This window comes from Podarcis pityusensis, assembly GCF_964106645.2.
Source record: "Podarcis pityusensis genome assembly, chromosome: 6".
In the NCBI taxonomy this organism is placed as follows: domain Eukaryota; kingdom Metazoa; phylum Chordata; class Lepidosauria; order Squamata; family Lacertidae; genus Podarcis; species Podarcis pityusensis.
The window spans coordinates 60,832,736-60,848,180 of NC_138030.1; the positions used below are offsets into that span (position 1 = coordinate 60,832,736).

General features: G+C 41.9%; 1 protein-coding gene across 7 annotated transcripts in view; it reads left to right on the forward strand.

Annotated features, from left to right (window-relative positions):
- Positions 1–15,445, forward strand: part of PATJ (PATJ crumbs cell polarity complex component) — a 153,875-nt gene that overhangs the window by 26,154 nt on the left and 112,276 nt on the right. For 6 of the 7 annotated variants that reach the window (XM_081011732.1, XM_081011730.1, XM_081011729.1 and 3 more), the window contains exon 17: positions 1,543–1,668. The exons of the other annotated variant lie outside the window; for it this stretch is intronic. In XM_081011732.1, the coding sequence (XP_080867858.1) occupies positions 1,543–1,668 (126 nt within the window). The remainder of the gene's footprint in view (positions 1–1,542; positions 1,669–15,445) is intronic. 7 annotated transcript variants of the gene reach the window in all.

Consider the following 15,445-nt stretch of genomic DNA (forward strand, 5'->3'; position numbering starts at 1 on the left):
GAGATATTTCATGTTTGTGACTTTACTACTTTCACTGTAATTGGAAACTCCTAGTGGCTTTATCTAGGCAGGTAGCTGGAAACATCATTGTACTAATGATACAAGGTATGTAAATCAATGGGCCGACATGCTGACGGTGTACATCCCATTCATCATTCTTCAGTTTAATAAGGGAGCAAAAGCTTTGAATTATACCTAGTCTCAGCTTCCCCATTAGCTGATTACTTCCATCTTGTGAACAAAGGACCCGATGCAAACTGGAAGAATACAGTTTGAGTTTAAATTTTTTTCCAGAAGTACAGACCTTGTCTTTCAGTGTTCTGTAATAAAGTAAACTTTTGCTTCTGGCTCCATGGCTCCATAATGATGTATCTTCTTGATGTACCAGTGTCCTGCTTTGGATAGCTTAGCGATTAAGTTAAATGTTCCATTTAACTGGCAGTGCAGTGCCAATATACTTCTATGAGTTTATCAGTGGCCACTCAGATCTTTTAAAACAATGGTTTTACACTGATATCAGGGCATTGTATAAATTCATTTGTCTCTGAGTAATACCACAGAGTATGCTTTCTGAATCTTACCTTGTTCTTATTATGTGAACATCCCTGAGATGCTGTGATGAAGGGCAGTGTATAAATTTAATTAATAATAATAGTGTTACGTCTAAGTCAGGGATTGTAGTTTGTTTCGCTTCTAATAAATCACAGATAATAAGCTAAGAACAAACGTTGGCTACAGATTCCAGTTTATCTGGAGCAAAGCCAAAAGCGATCCCTGGCTCAAATGTAGCACTAAGCTAGGGATTGTGGTTTGTTTCTTTGCAGTATGAGTGGGGAGGAGCAAAACAGGCACAATTAATTCATGGATGGTTACTGTCATGCTTTTTGGCTTACCAAGCCTTGGTGAGGTCTTCCTTTTTTGACCCTGTGCATGTTAAGTCTACCTTCACGTATACAGACTTTTCATAATGGGACCACTTTCAGATTTTCAGTGTAAGGAGTCATAACATTGCCTTTCAGAGTCTCCAACTAGAAGTGTCCTTGTTTTTCCACTGAAAGCCTTGTGGGATCATGTGACTGAATATTTTATGGCCTTGTTCCTTTGTGCTTTTGCCCCTACTATTTAAAACTATGAATTTTGGATCGTTCAAAGCACTTTACGGATAGTAATCCTTGCAACAATCCTATAGAGTAGTCCATCATCATTACCCCCATATGGAAGATGGCATGCAAGATACAGTGGCCACTTACAGGGTTCCTGGCAAAGTTAAGTGTTGACCCAGGAGCCTCCAAGATCACAGGCCGTACTCTTAGCTTCGTTTGCATACCAGGTTTATTTTATTTTTTGCTTTCCTCTCTGTGCCCTTTTACTTTTATGCATCTATTGCAACCATTGAAGGTTAGCGACCTTAGCTTAAGTGAACTGAGCCAATATCTAGTTTCACAGAATGATTTAAATTCTAGTCCAGGCACCCTCTTCAGCTTGCATATGATGGATAAATTTATCAACAGGGGAAAAAAAGCTTGATATCTTATTTCTCAGGTGAAACCAGGGGAGGAAGAAGAAGAGGAAGAGGTGGAGCTAGAACTTTGGTCTTCTGAAGTCAATGTCATTGAACTTGTAAAAGACACTAAGATGGGCTTAGGATTCAGCATTTTGGACTACCAGGTATGCTGTGCATCCGTGATGATTAATTGCCTTCAATCCTTATTGCATTTACGGTCGTGCCTTAGTATTCCCTGTACGTTTTGTTGACATGATCTTTGCATATTAGCGAAGAGCTAAGTTGGATCTTTTGCAGTTTTTGTTTTTAGTCTCAAAAACTTTCTGTGTAGATACATGAGCTGTTTTTTAAAAGCTAATAAGAACTACTATCCATTGTTAAGGATTGGTGTAGTGAAATAATAATGGGAAGAAGCAGAATAAGCAGAAGCAGCAGCAGCAGCAGAAGAAGAAGCCATGATTTAATAAACAACAATAATAATCTCTAAGAAGCATGCTTTGGCTTCTATCTCTAGTTCAGAAGTGTGCAGTATGTGCTTCCTGGTCTGCCTCTTGCCTACTGCCTAATCTTCCATGGTCCACAACATTCCCTCCCACCAGTGGCGTAGCGTGGGTTGTCAGCACCCGGGGCAAGGCAAGTAATTTGCGCCCCCTAACCCGTGGATTTTAGCATGCCCCCCCAGCCCCCCCGATGTTGCGCCTAGTGCGGCTGCACCCCCCTGCACCCCCCACGCTACGCCACTGCCTCCCACTGATCAGCTGAGCTAGCACTGGGGAAAAATGGATGATGCTCCAAATGAACATCAACGTTTCTCTGCAGTCCTGCTTCCTTTTCTCCTCCCTCTCTCAGTTATTCCCTTCCGCTGTTAATGAGCCTGACTGGATTACTTCGTACAATTTATAGCTCAATCTGAAAAATTGCTTTATTCACAATTAAAAGACTGGGATGTCTTTATCTAAGTAGTTTTTTTCAGTATTGTTTAGGGACATCAGGCCTCAGAAAGAACCCCTTACTTGAAACTTTGGAGAGCTGTTGCAAATCATGATATATATCACTGGGCTAGACAGGCCAATGGCTTGACTCAGTACAAGGTAACTTTGTACGGTCATTGCAAAGCAGGGTATTATATTAGCTTCAAAAATTGCTATTATTGCTGCTGTATGAATACTGTTACATAGTTCAATATCAAACTCAAAAGTTTTGAACTGGATTATTTATTTCCTGTTCCGAGGAATATTGTGTTAATTTTTTTATGGAAAGAATAACAAGCCAAAGGAAAGCTTTGTGTTATTTAGGAGAAAATACTGAGGACAATAATAGAATTTCAGAACTGGAAATGGCGACATCAAGTTTGAACATCATAGCGAAACAGTCCCCCTTTTAGAAATCTGTAACAAAGAATGTTCTGGTAATTACAGAAAGCTTGTGCACAATCTCCATAAAAGCTCAATTTTGTCAGTGTAAAATGAAAGTTGTTGCATTTTGAAAATAGTTGAAACTAAAATTTGTCTGAGCAAAGTTTACCAGGAATAGAAAATAGTGTATGCTGCTGATGTCATCAATATGATATTTTTAAAGGCTCCAACTAAGGAATGTAGTTAACTCTTTGCCATAACATATTGCGTATATGAGTGCTGTCTAAATGCTTTTGTTTAATAAGACAAATATGTCAAAGGATATAGAAATCTATAATACTTTTACAAAATAAGACACAAACTGGGGACAGATTCAAGACAAATACTTGAGACGTGCTTGTGAAAAGTTTCCCCCCCCCCTTGACATATTTTAGGTTTCTGAGGGGGTCCCAAATGTTTACAGTATATCTACCTACTATCCTTTGTAGAGGGCAATAATATGCAGACTTGCTTTTATATTTTTGTATGATCAGAATTAATGGAGACTTTAATAACAGTTTTTATTTACTTACCGATGCAAATACATTGGCAAGGAATAGGATGCAGCTAGATTTGAATTATTTGAAATGGGCTGTAAGCCATTTAATTTTAGATCTTCCATCATTTTAAGATATTGGTTTATAAAGTGCAGTGTGTCCTTGCTGAGCTACTAAGCTTTTTATGGTGCATATCTATTAATGAGGTATATTCAGTCACAGTAACTCTTTTGATAGGCCATGGGGGAGGGGGGCAAATTAATATATGCAACTAGAATTGGCCCTTCTATAATAGACTGGAGTGACGCGTGGAAAACTAAATTATTGCCTTAGCCCAGGAATGGCTAACCTGTGGCCCTGTAGTTGTTGTTGGACTATAACTCCCATCATCACTCACCACTAGCTATGGTTGCTGGGACTGGTAGGAGCTGAGAGTCCAACATTTTGAAGGATCACATGTTTTCCATCTCTGACCTAGCCCATGCTTACCTGACCTCTGTAGTATTTTGCACTTGCTTCTCCACTTCCATCAATCTGTAAGCCAGCCTTCACCAACACAATGTTCTGGACTATAAAACAGGGGCTGATGGGAGTTGTAGTCCAAAGCATTGAGAGGGCATCTAATAGGCAAAGGCTCTCTAAGCACTAACCTGCCCTATGATACCACCTTGGGTGTATATATTGGATAATGCACATAATAGCTTCTCTCAAAAATTTACAGGCACAGCTTTTCTCTCTCCTTCTCAGCAATATTCTTACAAATGCTTTTTAATGTATTTTTTATTAACCTCTTCTCTTTCTTCCTCCCCCCGGTCTGTAACCAAGGTTGCTTCCACACAAGGGCCCTTTGGCGCTGCTGAGGCACTGCCGTTTTTGCAATCAGCTGGAAGTCTTGGTAGCAGTAGACCATAGACACTTCTTGGAAATTGGAATGATTGGAGGGTAGGGATTTCCCTGAGTCAGGGCTCTGAAAAAATGTTTCTTTTCCAGCTTCCAGGGACTATTGGAGGAGATGCTATATGAATGCAGTCACAGTGATTCTCATGACTGCATAACTTGGGCGGTGGTAGAACATGGCTAATCAGTGAAAACAAAATGAAACTACTGGGGGGAAATTATTCAGTGTTAGACACTTTTCCTGGTGTATCCTTGCAGCCATATCCTTGCTGTAGATGTTTATGTTACCTCCAGATTAGATGTTGTAATTGCTCTATGTGGAGCCACATTTGAAATTCAGCAGCATAGCTTTTGACTGGTATTAACTGCTATAAGCATGTTTAATGTTACAAGCTACTCAGCTGATTACTAGTCTCAATTCAAGATGGCGGTTAGCTACTTAAAGTTCTGAGCGTCCAGGTTTGGGATAATTCAGGGAGCAGCTCTATTATGAATAGCCCATGTTTTCAAGAGGGTACTCAAGGGTACACAGTACTGGCACCTCTTTTTTTTTGTTGTTAAAAAGTGTGACACTTCCTGTAACAACTTCATGGTTGGTACCGGCACCTATTTTTCTATTAAAAAAGCAATCTTTGAACACCCAGTGAGATCCTATGATAGATGTATTTGCCTTCAGATACCAGATTGATATCCGCTAGGAGCAGGGCTGCCCACACAATTTCAACTTGTTTTCCATGCAAGCTAGCTCTATTGCAACATTTAGATATTGAGTTGATGTTGCTGATTGGTCAGGAATTTGAAGTCTGGAGGGCTATGAAGTATTATATTCTGCTTCTGTTTTCAGCAGCGCTTGTATTTTTGGTGGTTTTAGTATTGCTATGGTTGTTTAATAGAAAAACATGGCAAAACATAAAATGTTTAATTTATTTATGTTACACTGTAGCCGTTGGTCCTTTGGGCACTCCTTGCAAGTTGTAACTTGGCTGGCTCGTTCTGACTTTTCTGCACAACGGCAGACATGCACTCAGCCAAAGACTGTTTTGTCTGTACGCTGTGGTGTTTGTGTGAACTGGGCCATCATATCAGACAAAGTTAGACAGAAGGAAGGGTGGCTACAGAGAAACTGCCCAAATGGAAAGGGTGGACCATATGTTTTGCCTCTAAAGCTTACTGGAAAAAATATCTGCTCTTTCCAGCAGCATTTGCAATATATCATTATATATTAAAGTGAGTAAATGGCATCCGTTGTGACATTTGTATGGCCGATAACTTAATTTAAAAGTTTTATACTGTGTGAGATAATTAATGAGCTCTAATATCTCTTTGCTGTAATTACATAATAAATCACACACAGTAAAACTCACTTTTGCAAAGCAGGACAGAGGTTTATTACTGGGAGAACAAAGGCCATATCTGAGGCTTTCTGTATTTCTGGAATTCTTAGCCGTTCCTCACTCGTCTGCCTTTTCCAGTATTCTGCTCTTAACTGTGAGCAATACCAGATGAGCTTTTGGAAGGCGAAGGGAATCCCAAAATGGGTGGTTTGGGAATAATTTGCCTGTAGGCTTTAGTTTTATAGGGATGTCAGAAAGAATCTGCAGTTGTTTTTCCTCCATTTTGCATAAACATTTGAAACGTTCTTATAGTTTAGGGTGTAATTTTAGTTGCTGGACAGTTGGCTGTCCAGCATGTTATGTTCACGACCTCCAAAGCTTCACACAGGGGAAAATGAGGACTTGCCTGTAATGTGCCTATTCCTGTGGCAAGGATTGTTTTCCTGAAGGCTCTTTGCTCTCCGGCATTATTCATTTGCTTAGCAAATTTATTGGGGTGGGGATAAAGCCAAGAGCACGTGGTTCTTTTGGCAAAAGAAATAATGGTAAATATAGGATACTATCAATTCAAAATACAGTGGTACCTCTGGTTACGTACTTAATTCGTTCCGGAGGTCTGTTCTGAACCTGAAACCGTTCTTAACCTGAGGGTACCACTTTAGCTAATGGGGCCTCCCACTGCCGCCGCGAAATTTCTGTTCTCATCCTGAGGTAAAGTTCTTAACCCGAGGTACTACTTCCGGGTTAGCAGAGTCTGTAACCCGAAGTGTTTGTAACCTGAGGTACCACTGTATACCTTGGCATCAGCAGTATGTGAAGTGGAAGGCTATGTACCTTAGGGTTTCATGCATGTGCCATTACTGACATGTTCACCCAGCTGGGGATGCAACCAGCTACCCACTCAAAGGGTTTCACTTCTAGAGATAAGGATGCTACCATTTCATACTGTGTTTTAAAAAGAAAAAAGAAACAAAACATTCTCCCTTAAGGGAGAATGATGTACCAGGGGCAGGGATTAAAAAACAGGGGATGTTCCTGATGAATAAGGGGTGGTTGGAAGAGATGTGTATGTGCTCTCCTTTGCATTGGATCATTTTTTTCAGAGAACTCCCTTTCTATATCAGTACTCTGGGTCCTTCATGACCTCTAGGAGGAAAGAAGGTTGCTTTGGCATAATTCTGGATTCATCGCTGTCATGGAGGCATGGGTGGTCTCCATGCCATGGAATGTTTTCTACCTGCTTAGGCTGTTGACCCAACTCTGCCTCTGCGTGGGTGAAAATACCTTGCCAGAGACTGGCAGGGCCCTGATGAATGTGTGGCAAAGACAGGGATGGTGGTGGTGGAGGCTGACCCAGGAGAAGGGACCAATGATTTATGAGGTTTGGTGCCACCTGTGAGGCATGAGCCAGGGTGGGAGGAAAAGGAAATGCCCAAGCAGTGTGATGTGGGGAATGGGGTGTAGGACATGTCAGAAGCAGTGGTATGGGGTCAGTGGTCTAGGAGGACTAGACTAGTACCCAAAATGTTCCCCTGGCACATCCTTCCAAAAGCCTGGGAAGCTTCTGCCCCGCTTAGGGAGAGAGGTGCAATGGTTTTGGAAAAATGACCTTGCAGGCTAAATTTGAGCCCATGCTGTGCCTAATTAGGCCTGTAGCCCTATTCCTGGATTGTAGTATTTTGAATGGGAACAGTTTTAACATCTTCGAGCTTGTGATTTGCTTTTAGCTGATGGTTTATTCACTGTTTATTTATGTTGACTGATGTATTTTAAAAGTTTTATGTTGTTTCTTTGGCATGTTTTTGTCTATATAACATAAATTGCTTTGGAGGCATTATTTATGTTAGGTGACCTATAAATTTTAATTTAATCTACTGAACCAACAGGCCAGTTGATAACTCAGGATTTTTGTGGTGTTGCAAGATGCAGCACAAACCTACATCTGCTGGTTCCCCCATGCCTGGTAATTAAATGTGGGATGGTGTTAAATCTAATATTCTGGCCAAATTCTAGGTTGAGTAATATTCTCTGGCTCCCTTATTTTTTCTCTCCACCATTCTGTTTGGATGAGTAGCTCACCTCCTAACTAACTTTTATGTAGTGTTGCTGGCGAATTCATAGATGACTTCATTTTACTTGATCTGTAGACTTAAAGTTATTTTTCATATAAAGTTCATAAAGGGCTTTGGACAGAAGGTGCTGTAGAAATGGATGCTATTTGCCAACAGTATGCAAGTGTTTTGCTTATTAGTAATCTTTGTAAAAATCAATTATTTACCATACATTCCACAAAATGGAGTCTATGAAAGAAAACAAGTCTCTAATGAGCAAACCTCAAAAATTAGAAGTTTGGAAATCGGATATGATCCAGACTGGAGTTTCAATCTCTGGTCAAGAATAAGATTATAGAACTGGAAAGATAAATGAGCTTTTTTATAAATGTACTTTGACCGCACAAATGTGATATGTAGTGCTCTTACTGGGTGTATGGTTTGGCAAGTTTTCACTTAGTTTCCAGCCTAAAATTCTAACGATTTCCCCTAGTCTACAATTTTAACAGCTTCACATTTGTTTTTATTCAATTTCTGTCCGATCAGATATGTTAAAGGCACTATCCTTAATGTATGGAAAACTAAGCTCTGTGGAAAATGCATTTAGCTGTAGGATTAATGGTAAAGTCAGGTATATTATCAAATCATTCAACATAATACAACACCAATCAATAATACTTGAAACATTGCTGGGCTTGTTTCTATCACTAAACTAAAGATGGTGGGGATTGAGCCTGGAACTTTTCTGCATGCAAAATTATTAATAGGCTGATTTATGTTTCTTAATGCTCTTTGGTACGATCCTCTGTTGCTTGCTCTGCCCAAGTTCCAGCTTTAAATATTTTTGTTAACCACACAGTTCTCTAACATCTTTGCCCTTATGTAATTGGGACGCGGGTGGCACTGTGGTTTAAACCACTGTGCCGCTTGGGCTTGCCAGTTGGAAGGTCAGTGGTTCGAATCCCCATGATGGGGTGAGCTCCCATTGCTCGGACCCAGCTCCTGCCAACCTAGCATTTCGAAAGCACGCAGTGCAAGTAAATAAATAGGTACCGCTCCTGCGGGAAGATAAACGGCATTTCCTTGCGCTACCTTGGCTTTGTCAGAAGCGACTTAGTCATGCTGGCCACATGACCTGGAAAAACTGTCAGCGGAAGCGGACAAACGCCAGCTCCCCCTGTAAAGCGAGATGAGCGCCGCAACCCCAGAGTTGTTCCCGACTGGACTTAACTGTCACGGGTACCTTTACCTTTACCTAATTATTAGCATAAGGAGCAGAGGTGCCATTAAAGCATGGAAGCCAGTCTCATTCACACCATACATTTAAAACCACCATTTTAACAGTCATGGCTTCCCCCAAAGAATCCTGGGAATTCTAATTAGTTAAGGGTCCTGGCTTCACAATCCCAGCACCCTTAACAAGGTACAATTCCCAGGTTTCTCCAGGACTTTTAAAGCTGTGTAATAGAGCTTTAAAAGTATGGTGTTAACCTTTATCCTTTTTCAGCGGTTGATTTGTTGCTTCCATATCCCCACCCCGTCAGTCTGTCCTGTCTATCTGCACTTGTTGCTGCTAGATGCATATCAAGGATGCAATGTTCTTGGGATCTCAGGCTGTTTCTACTAATTTGGTAATTTGGGCAGTATCTTTTTCTTACTAGGCTTCCTCAAGTGAATAATATCAAAAAGGATATAAAACTCAGAGCCAAGGTTTGGCTACTAACTAATGGATCAGTAGCTGAAACAAGCGTTCTTCTTTCCCTTGTTAACGTTCCAGGTTTTATAGTATCCGTGGCTGGCTTTAGGTTTGCAATGTCAAAAATCTCATCCACTGGTTTTAGATTTGTATAAAATTCTACAAGGACAGCTGGCCTGAGATTTTTTCAGGTCTGCAGGGGGGAGGGGCAGAAAAATGCCCAGGATAGGATATGGAATATCACCAAAGGAAGTTCTGGCCTAAAGGGAGCACACAGCTTGGATGGAAGAAAGGCGCAGGTGGTTTTAGAAAAGCCTGTTTGAAAGGATGGCTGGAAGATATTCAGGAATTGATTCTAGATGGAAGAAATAGATTGAGTGGAAAGCGATTTTATTCTTGAGGTATGAAAATAGCCCTGATGTAGCTTGAGTAAACTGGCTTTTGATCAGGGTGGCTGGTGAATGTTGGATCAAATCCACTTCATGAATCTCATGTTCCAACTTGGTTCAGTCGTGCCTATCCTGGCAAATACCCCAGGTACTTTTTCATCCGCCTTTCAGAAACAATCCAGCAAATATGTGACGGCTGTTTTAATCATTACATGCCCTCTGTGGAGAGGGCGGCAACATCCAGGTGCCCATTGGGCCTGGTGGGGCAGAGGGCATGTGACCAAATGGTAGGCAGAACCAGGGAATAGGTAAAGCTGGAACAAAATGGTTCCACAAACCCAGTCCACGTTTGGCAGAGTGGTAGGATTTGGAGAGAAGTAACTTCCCCAAGAAACTATGTACAGACTGCAGTCCTATACAGGCATCTCTTCATTTGTGCACGATTGTGTATATAATTAAATAATTAAATAGTTTAATTCATACCTGGAAATGGAATGAGAGAGCTGGAGAGAGGCTGAAGAGATAGCCTGAAGAGGACTTCAGCGAGGGCAGAGAAGAGGCTGGAGGCACAGCAGGGCTTTTTCTTTAGGTCCCTCAGCCTCCCCACATGGTAGCACAGCAGCAGCACTCCTGCCGGCCCCAGAGTTTCAATTCCAGTTGTGGATATTTTTAGTACAGTATTATTATTATTTTGGAGAGTAGTATTTTGGAGAGGGAGTGGCAGAGGGCATTTAAAGAGTGTTAAGAGGGTGTTCCCCACTTATGCGCATCACGCACCGGAACGTAACACCCACGTAAGTGGGGAGTTGCTTATACATGCTTACATAAGAGTAAGCCCCAATGAACTCAATTGAACCTACTTCTGAATAATCCTGCAGAGAATTGCTCTGTATAGCCCATCAATACCTCACTTTCTCAGGTTGAAAAGAAAACCAGGTTCCCACTTCTATACAACAATTAAAGTTGCAGAAGCCGCCTGCCTAGTTTTGCATCTGACCACCCTCTGTCTCATATGTTTGCTCAGTTCATGCTTTCACTTGCCCACCTCCCTTTCTAAGACTGCAGACTTTATGCATCTTTACATGGAAATAAGCCCCAGTGAGCTTGGTGGGATTTCTCCCCCAACAGATAGATATATAAAACAGGGTTGGGGAACCATTTTGGCTCCTTGGGTCAGATACTTATCAGCATCTGACATGCACACCAAATCTGACACGTGGCAAGGCTCCCCACCTGTCAATCATGTGACATCATTGTAATGAAACATAACTGACAGGCGGTTTTGTTCTGATCTTAAAAGGGAAGTGGGAGGCGGCTTGCAAATCTCATGTCAATCTTTAAAGACTGACAGATATCACTTTGATTTGCTGGTGTTCCATGCAGCTACTGCTTGCTATATATAAACACACACATGTAGGCAAGCTCTGCAGAATAAGTTACGGCAATAATCCAACATTATCATGAACTTGCCACTACTTAATACTTCACTTGTGTTGTGCTTGGGACTATTGGTAACATGAACAGCAGTTTTAAACCACACATTTTTTGTGTGAAAACCAAATACATTAGTCCTCTGAATGAACGAATTTGGGGATTTCATTCGGCAAATGTACATGGTTGACAATCTCTCCCATAGCAAACCAGTCCAAATGATTACCAGATTAAAATAGCATTTGAATATCTGCCACAGGAACACCAATAATTCTATTGTTGCTGCTTTGACACCAGTTAAATATGATTTCCGAAAGCATCTGTAGTTGGGCCAAGTGGGATTGTCAATCTTGGCAAGGGTTAGGCTCCTGTTCCTAAGGAGTTGCTTTAAAGTACAGCGTGTCTCCTTGGATATCCTTTTTTACTTTAGTATATATACTTCTTTCAGTTAGAAGTTCTTTGGTTTGAGAGAGGGTGGATGAAGAAAATTTGAAAAGGTTATTTCAACCCCACAAATCGAAACTGGATTTTAGGCCACCAAGTGAAAAAGGAAAGAAAGAAAAAAATGTTAGGGCTAGGCAACGATTTTTGCCAGTTCTCCCTGCAGTTATTTTTCTTCTTCTTTGTGTGGTTTCTTTCTCTGGATCTTTACTGACATTTTCTACAACAGAAGTCTTGATTAATGCCAGATGTATAGCAAGCGTATGAAATTCATTGCTGTACTCGCCACTGCAGATCAATAAATACCCATGTTTTATTTTCCAAATGCTGCCTTCCACTACTCCTAAAACACCCTTCAGTTTAACAACTTGAATACATTTATGCAATTTAGGGTTGTATCACTGTCATGGTGGTAAATCAGCACTTTTATATTCTTATCTAGAGGGGTTGGCTTCTGTTCACCTTGTGGGTTTGGGGGGTCTGCCTTTCTCTCTCTCTCTCTCTCTCTCTCTCTCTCTCTCTCTCTCTCTCTCTCTCTCTCATTCCAATCTTTTGGAGAAGAGTAGGCTTGGTTGGAATTACCTATAATTTGTATTTCAAATCTGTTGTCTTCAGTGTGAGGGCTTCTTGTTTGCTTGCTTGTTTTCGTGATAGGCAGCAGGATAGACGTTTTTGTAGATCTGTGTCAGATTGAAACTGTTCCTACAAAGTCATTTTCCATAAAACAATCTTTCAGTAAGAGTGGTCAAGAGATGTACTACTTCAGGATAGACCTTGCCCTTGCTTATTCCATGTAACTTGCTTTTGGAGAAGCAACAGCAAAAACAAAGTTGGCCAATGAGGGAATTAAGGATGCAGCTTACTGGCTGGATCCAGTTTTCCTGCCCCAGATATATATGATATATCCAGATATATCCTCCTCCAAGGCCTCTGTATGGTTACTGCTCAGAGTCATTATACCTTGGGTCTACCTCATGCTTGTCAGCTGTCCTGCTTTGAGCAGGACATCCTGGAATTACAGGAGCCATTCTGGCTTGATTATCTCCTGGGGTATTTTGTTTTGGCTTCCGCAAGGGCGCAGCCCTGAAATACATCTGTTTAGGGGGGCTGTGAGCATGGCCCGGAAAGATGTGTGTCCCTATTTCCCTATGTTGCATGTTGGAGGGCATGCTACCTTGAGAGGGGCTATGCACTGACGATCATTGCACATATCTCATGGAACACCATTGGAGGATCAGTGTGCTATTTTTTAATTGTATTTTATTTGGTCTGCCTTCATGCAGTTAGCTCTGCATGTAAGTAGGAGCTGCTGGAATTCACTGTACACAGCAGCTACCACAGAAGTCTTTATGGAAACTAGTCCTTTGGGTAATTTTGATGGGTTGTATTCAGTGTAGCACTAAGCAAACTGTTTTGTCACTGCAAGTATTTCTCCTTGCACATTCTTCCCCCCTCCCTACAACATATTCCCTAAATCTGTTCTAGGGTTTTCCCCAAGCCTTTGGAGCAGATTTGGGAATTGCATGGGGTTCGTGCAGGGGGAGGAAATTCCATTGCACTAGTGCTAATCCTTGTGCAAGAGCAACAATTTAATTGAATATCACCCAGAGACTTCAGGTGGCTTTGTTTGTATAGTGGTACCTCGTGTTAAGAACTTAATTCGTTCTGGAGGTCCATTCTTAACCTGAAACTGTTCTTAACCTGAGGTACCACTTTTGTTAATGGGGCCTCTTGCTGCTGCTGCACCGCCGTCGCGCAATTTCTGTTCTCATCCTGAAGCAAAGTTCTTAACCCAAGGTACTATTTCTGGGTTAGTGGAGTCTGTAACCTGAAACGTCTGTAACCTGAGGTACCACTGTAATTCATTTGTTCCCTGCCTTTTGTCTAAGGAACTCAGGGCAACATAAAAGGTTCTCTCTTGCAACAGCCATGTGGAGTAGGTAGGACTGAGATAATGACTCTTCCAATGTTAGAGGTGCATTTAGTGGAGACCTGGGAGAGGAGCTTTTCAATCCAGATACCCATATAATGGGACTCCTTTTCCAGAAAGATTCAGTCAGCAATTTCTCTCATGATTTTGAGATGGTCTGTTAAGACTGCCTTATTTTGCCCGACTCTGGTTCCCTGTTGTGCTGATTGTGATTTTCTTGTGTTGACCTTGTTTTAATGACTCTGTGTCATGCTCTCAGATTTTTATTGTTAGATTTCAGTACTTTGCAACATGACCTAGCTGCTACAGAGCCTTGACTACCTATATATCTCCCTTCCGCACAGGCTCTGTGATGAGGACTGCAGCTCCTCAGCCACAGAACTGATCTTCAAAACAACTTTTGGAGTGACCGCTGTGAATTTCCTAGCAATTCAGGATGTGGTCACTTGCAATATTATGATTTGCAGGTGCTTTTGCAAGACTACTTCTCATGTAAAAACTAAAATTGCCTCATGGTGCTCCAGCCCTGTGTCAGTGCAGAATTGGTAACATTATAGAGTTTAAAGGTTTCTATGAAGAAAGGGGGGGGCGCGGGGGGCGCAGGGGACGCGGGTGGCGCTGTGGGTAAAACCTCAGCGCCTAGGACTTGCCGATTGCATGGTCGGCAGTTCGAATCCCCGCGGTGGGGTGAGCTCCCGTCGTTCGGTCCCAGCTCCTGCCCACCTAGCAGTTCGAAAGCACAATTAAGTGCAAGTAGATAACTAGGTACCGCTTTCTAGCGGGAAGGTAAATGGTGTTCCGTGTGCTGCTCTGGTGCCAGTTCGCCGGAGCAGCTTCGTCACGCTGGCCATGTGACCCGGAAGTGTCTGCGAACAGCGCTGGCTCCCGGCCTCTAGAGTGAGATGAGCGCACAACCCTAGAGTCGGACACGACTGGCCCGTACGGGCAGGGGTACCTTTACCTTTACCTTTTTATGAAGAAAGGGTAGGAGCGTTGTGAATAAAATGGAAAATACGCAACAGAGTTTGAAGAAATAACTTCATAGTTTAATTCTCTAAATGGTGTTTTGCAAAATGTAATGCATTTTGTGAGCTGTGGTGTGTGTTTCTCTTGGCTCTGCAGTGCAAAATGTGTGGCTTACACAAACTGACCCTAGCAAAAGTGTTCTGGTGGTAACTTAAAATGGTACAGACAAATGACTCTGAAAATGTATTTGTTTTAGTGCCTGTTAGCTGTTCTGTTCAGTGTTAGTTCTGATATATTTATATTTGGGTATTTTTGTGGCAGCAGGTATTTTGTGACTTCATTATGCCAACTTTCCTCAGAAAGCTGATTTGTCTGAACCCGGAGCCAAAGGAGTGCCAAAGCTAATATAGTTGGAAAGCAAATGGCGAGAACTGACTTATCTGTGGCATTTTCTTACATGTGCTTCTTAAAATGGCATGTGGTACTTGTTCTCAGTGAACAAGAACTTGTTCTCAGTGAAGCTGTAGTTACAGAATACAGTGGTACCTTGGGTTAAGAACTTAATTCGTTCCGGAGGTCTGTTCCTAACCTGAAACTGTTCTTAACCTGAGGTACCACTTTAGCTAATGAGGTCTCCCGCTGCGGCAGCACGATTTCTGTTCTCATCCTGAAGCAAAGTTCTTAACCCGAGGTACTATTTCTGGGTTAGCGGAGTCTGTAACCTGAAGCGTCTGTTACCCGAGGTACCACTGTAATTAGGTGCTGGCAACTGCCCCAGGTCCTGGGCTTACTGGAGCAATTCAACATGGTAAAGATCAGTGCTATTTTTTTCTGGAAAAAGGGGTGCCAGAACTCACCACAAACACCTCCCTTGTTCTCTTATAATGACAATGGCTACCACCTGAAAGGTGCGGG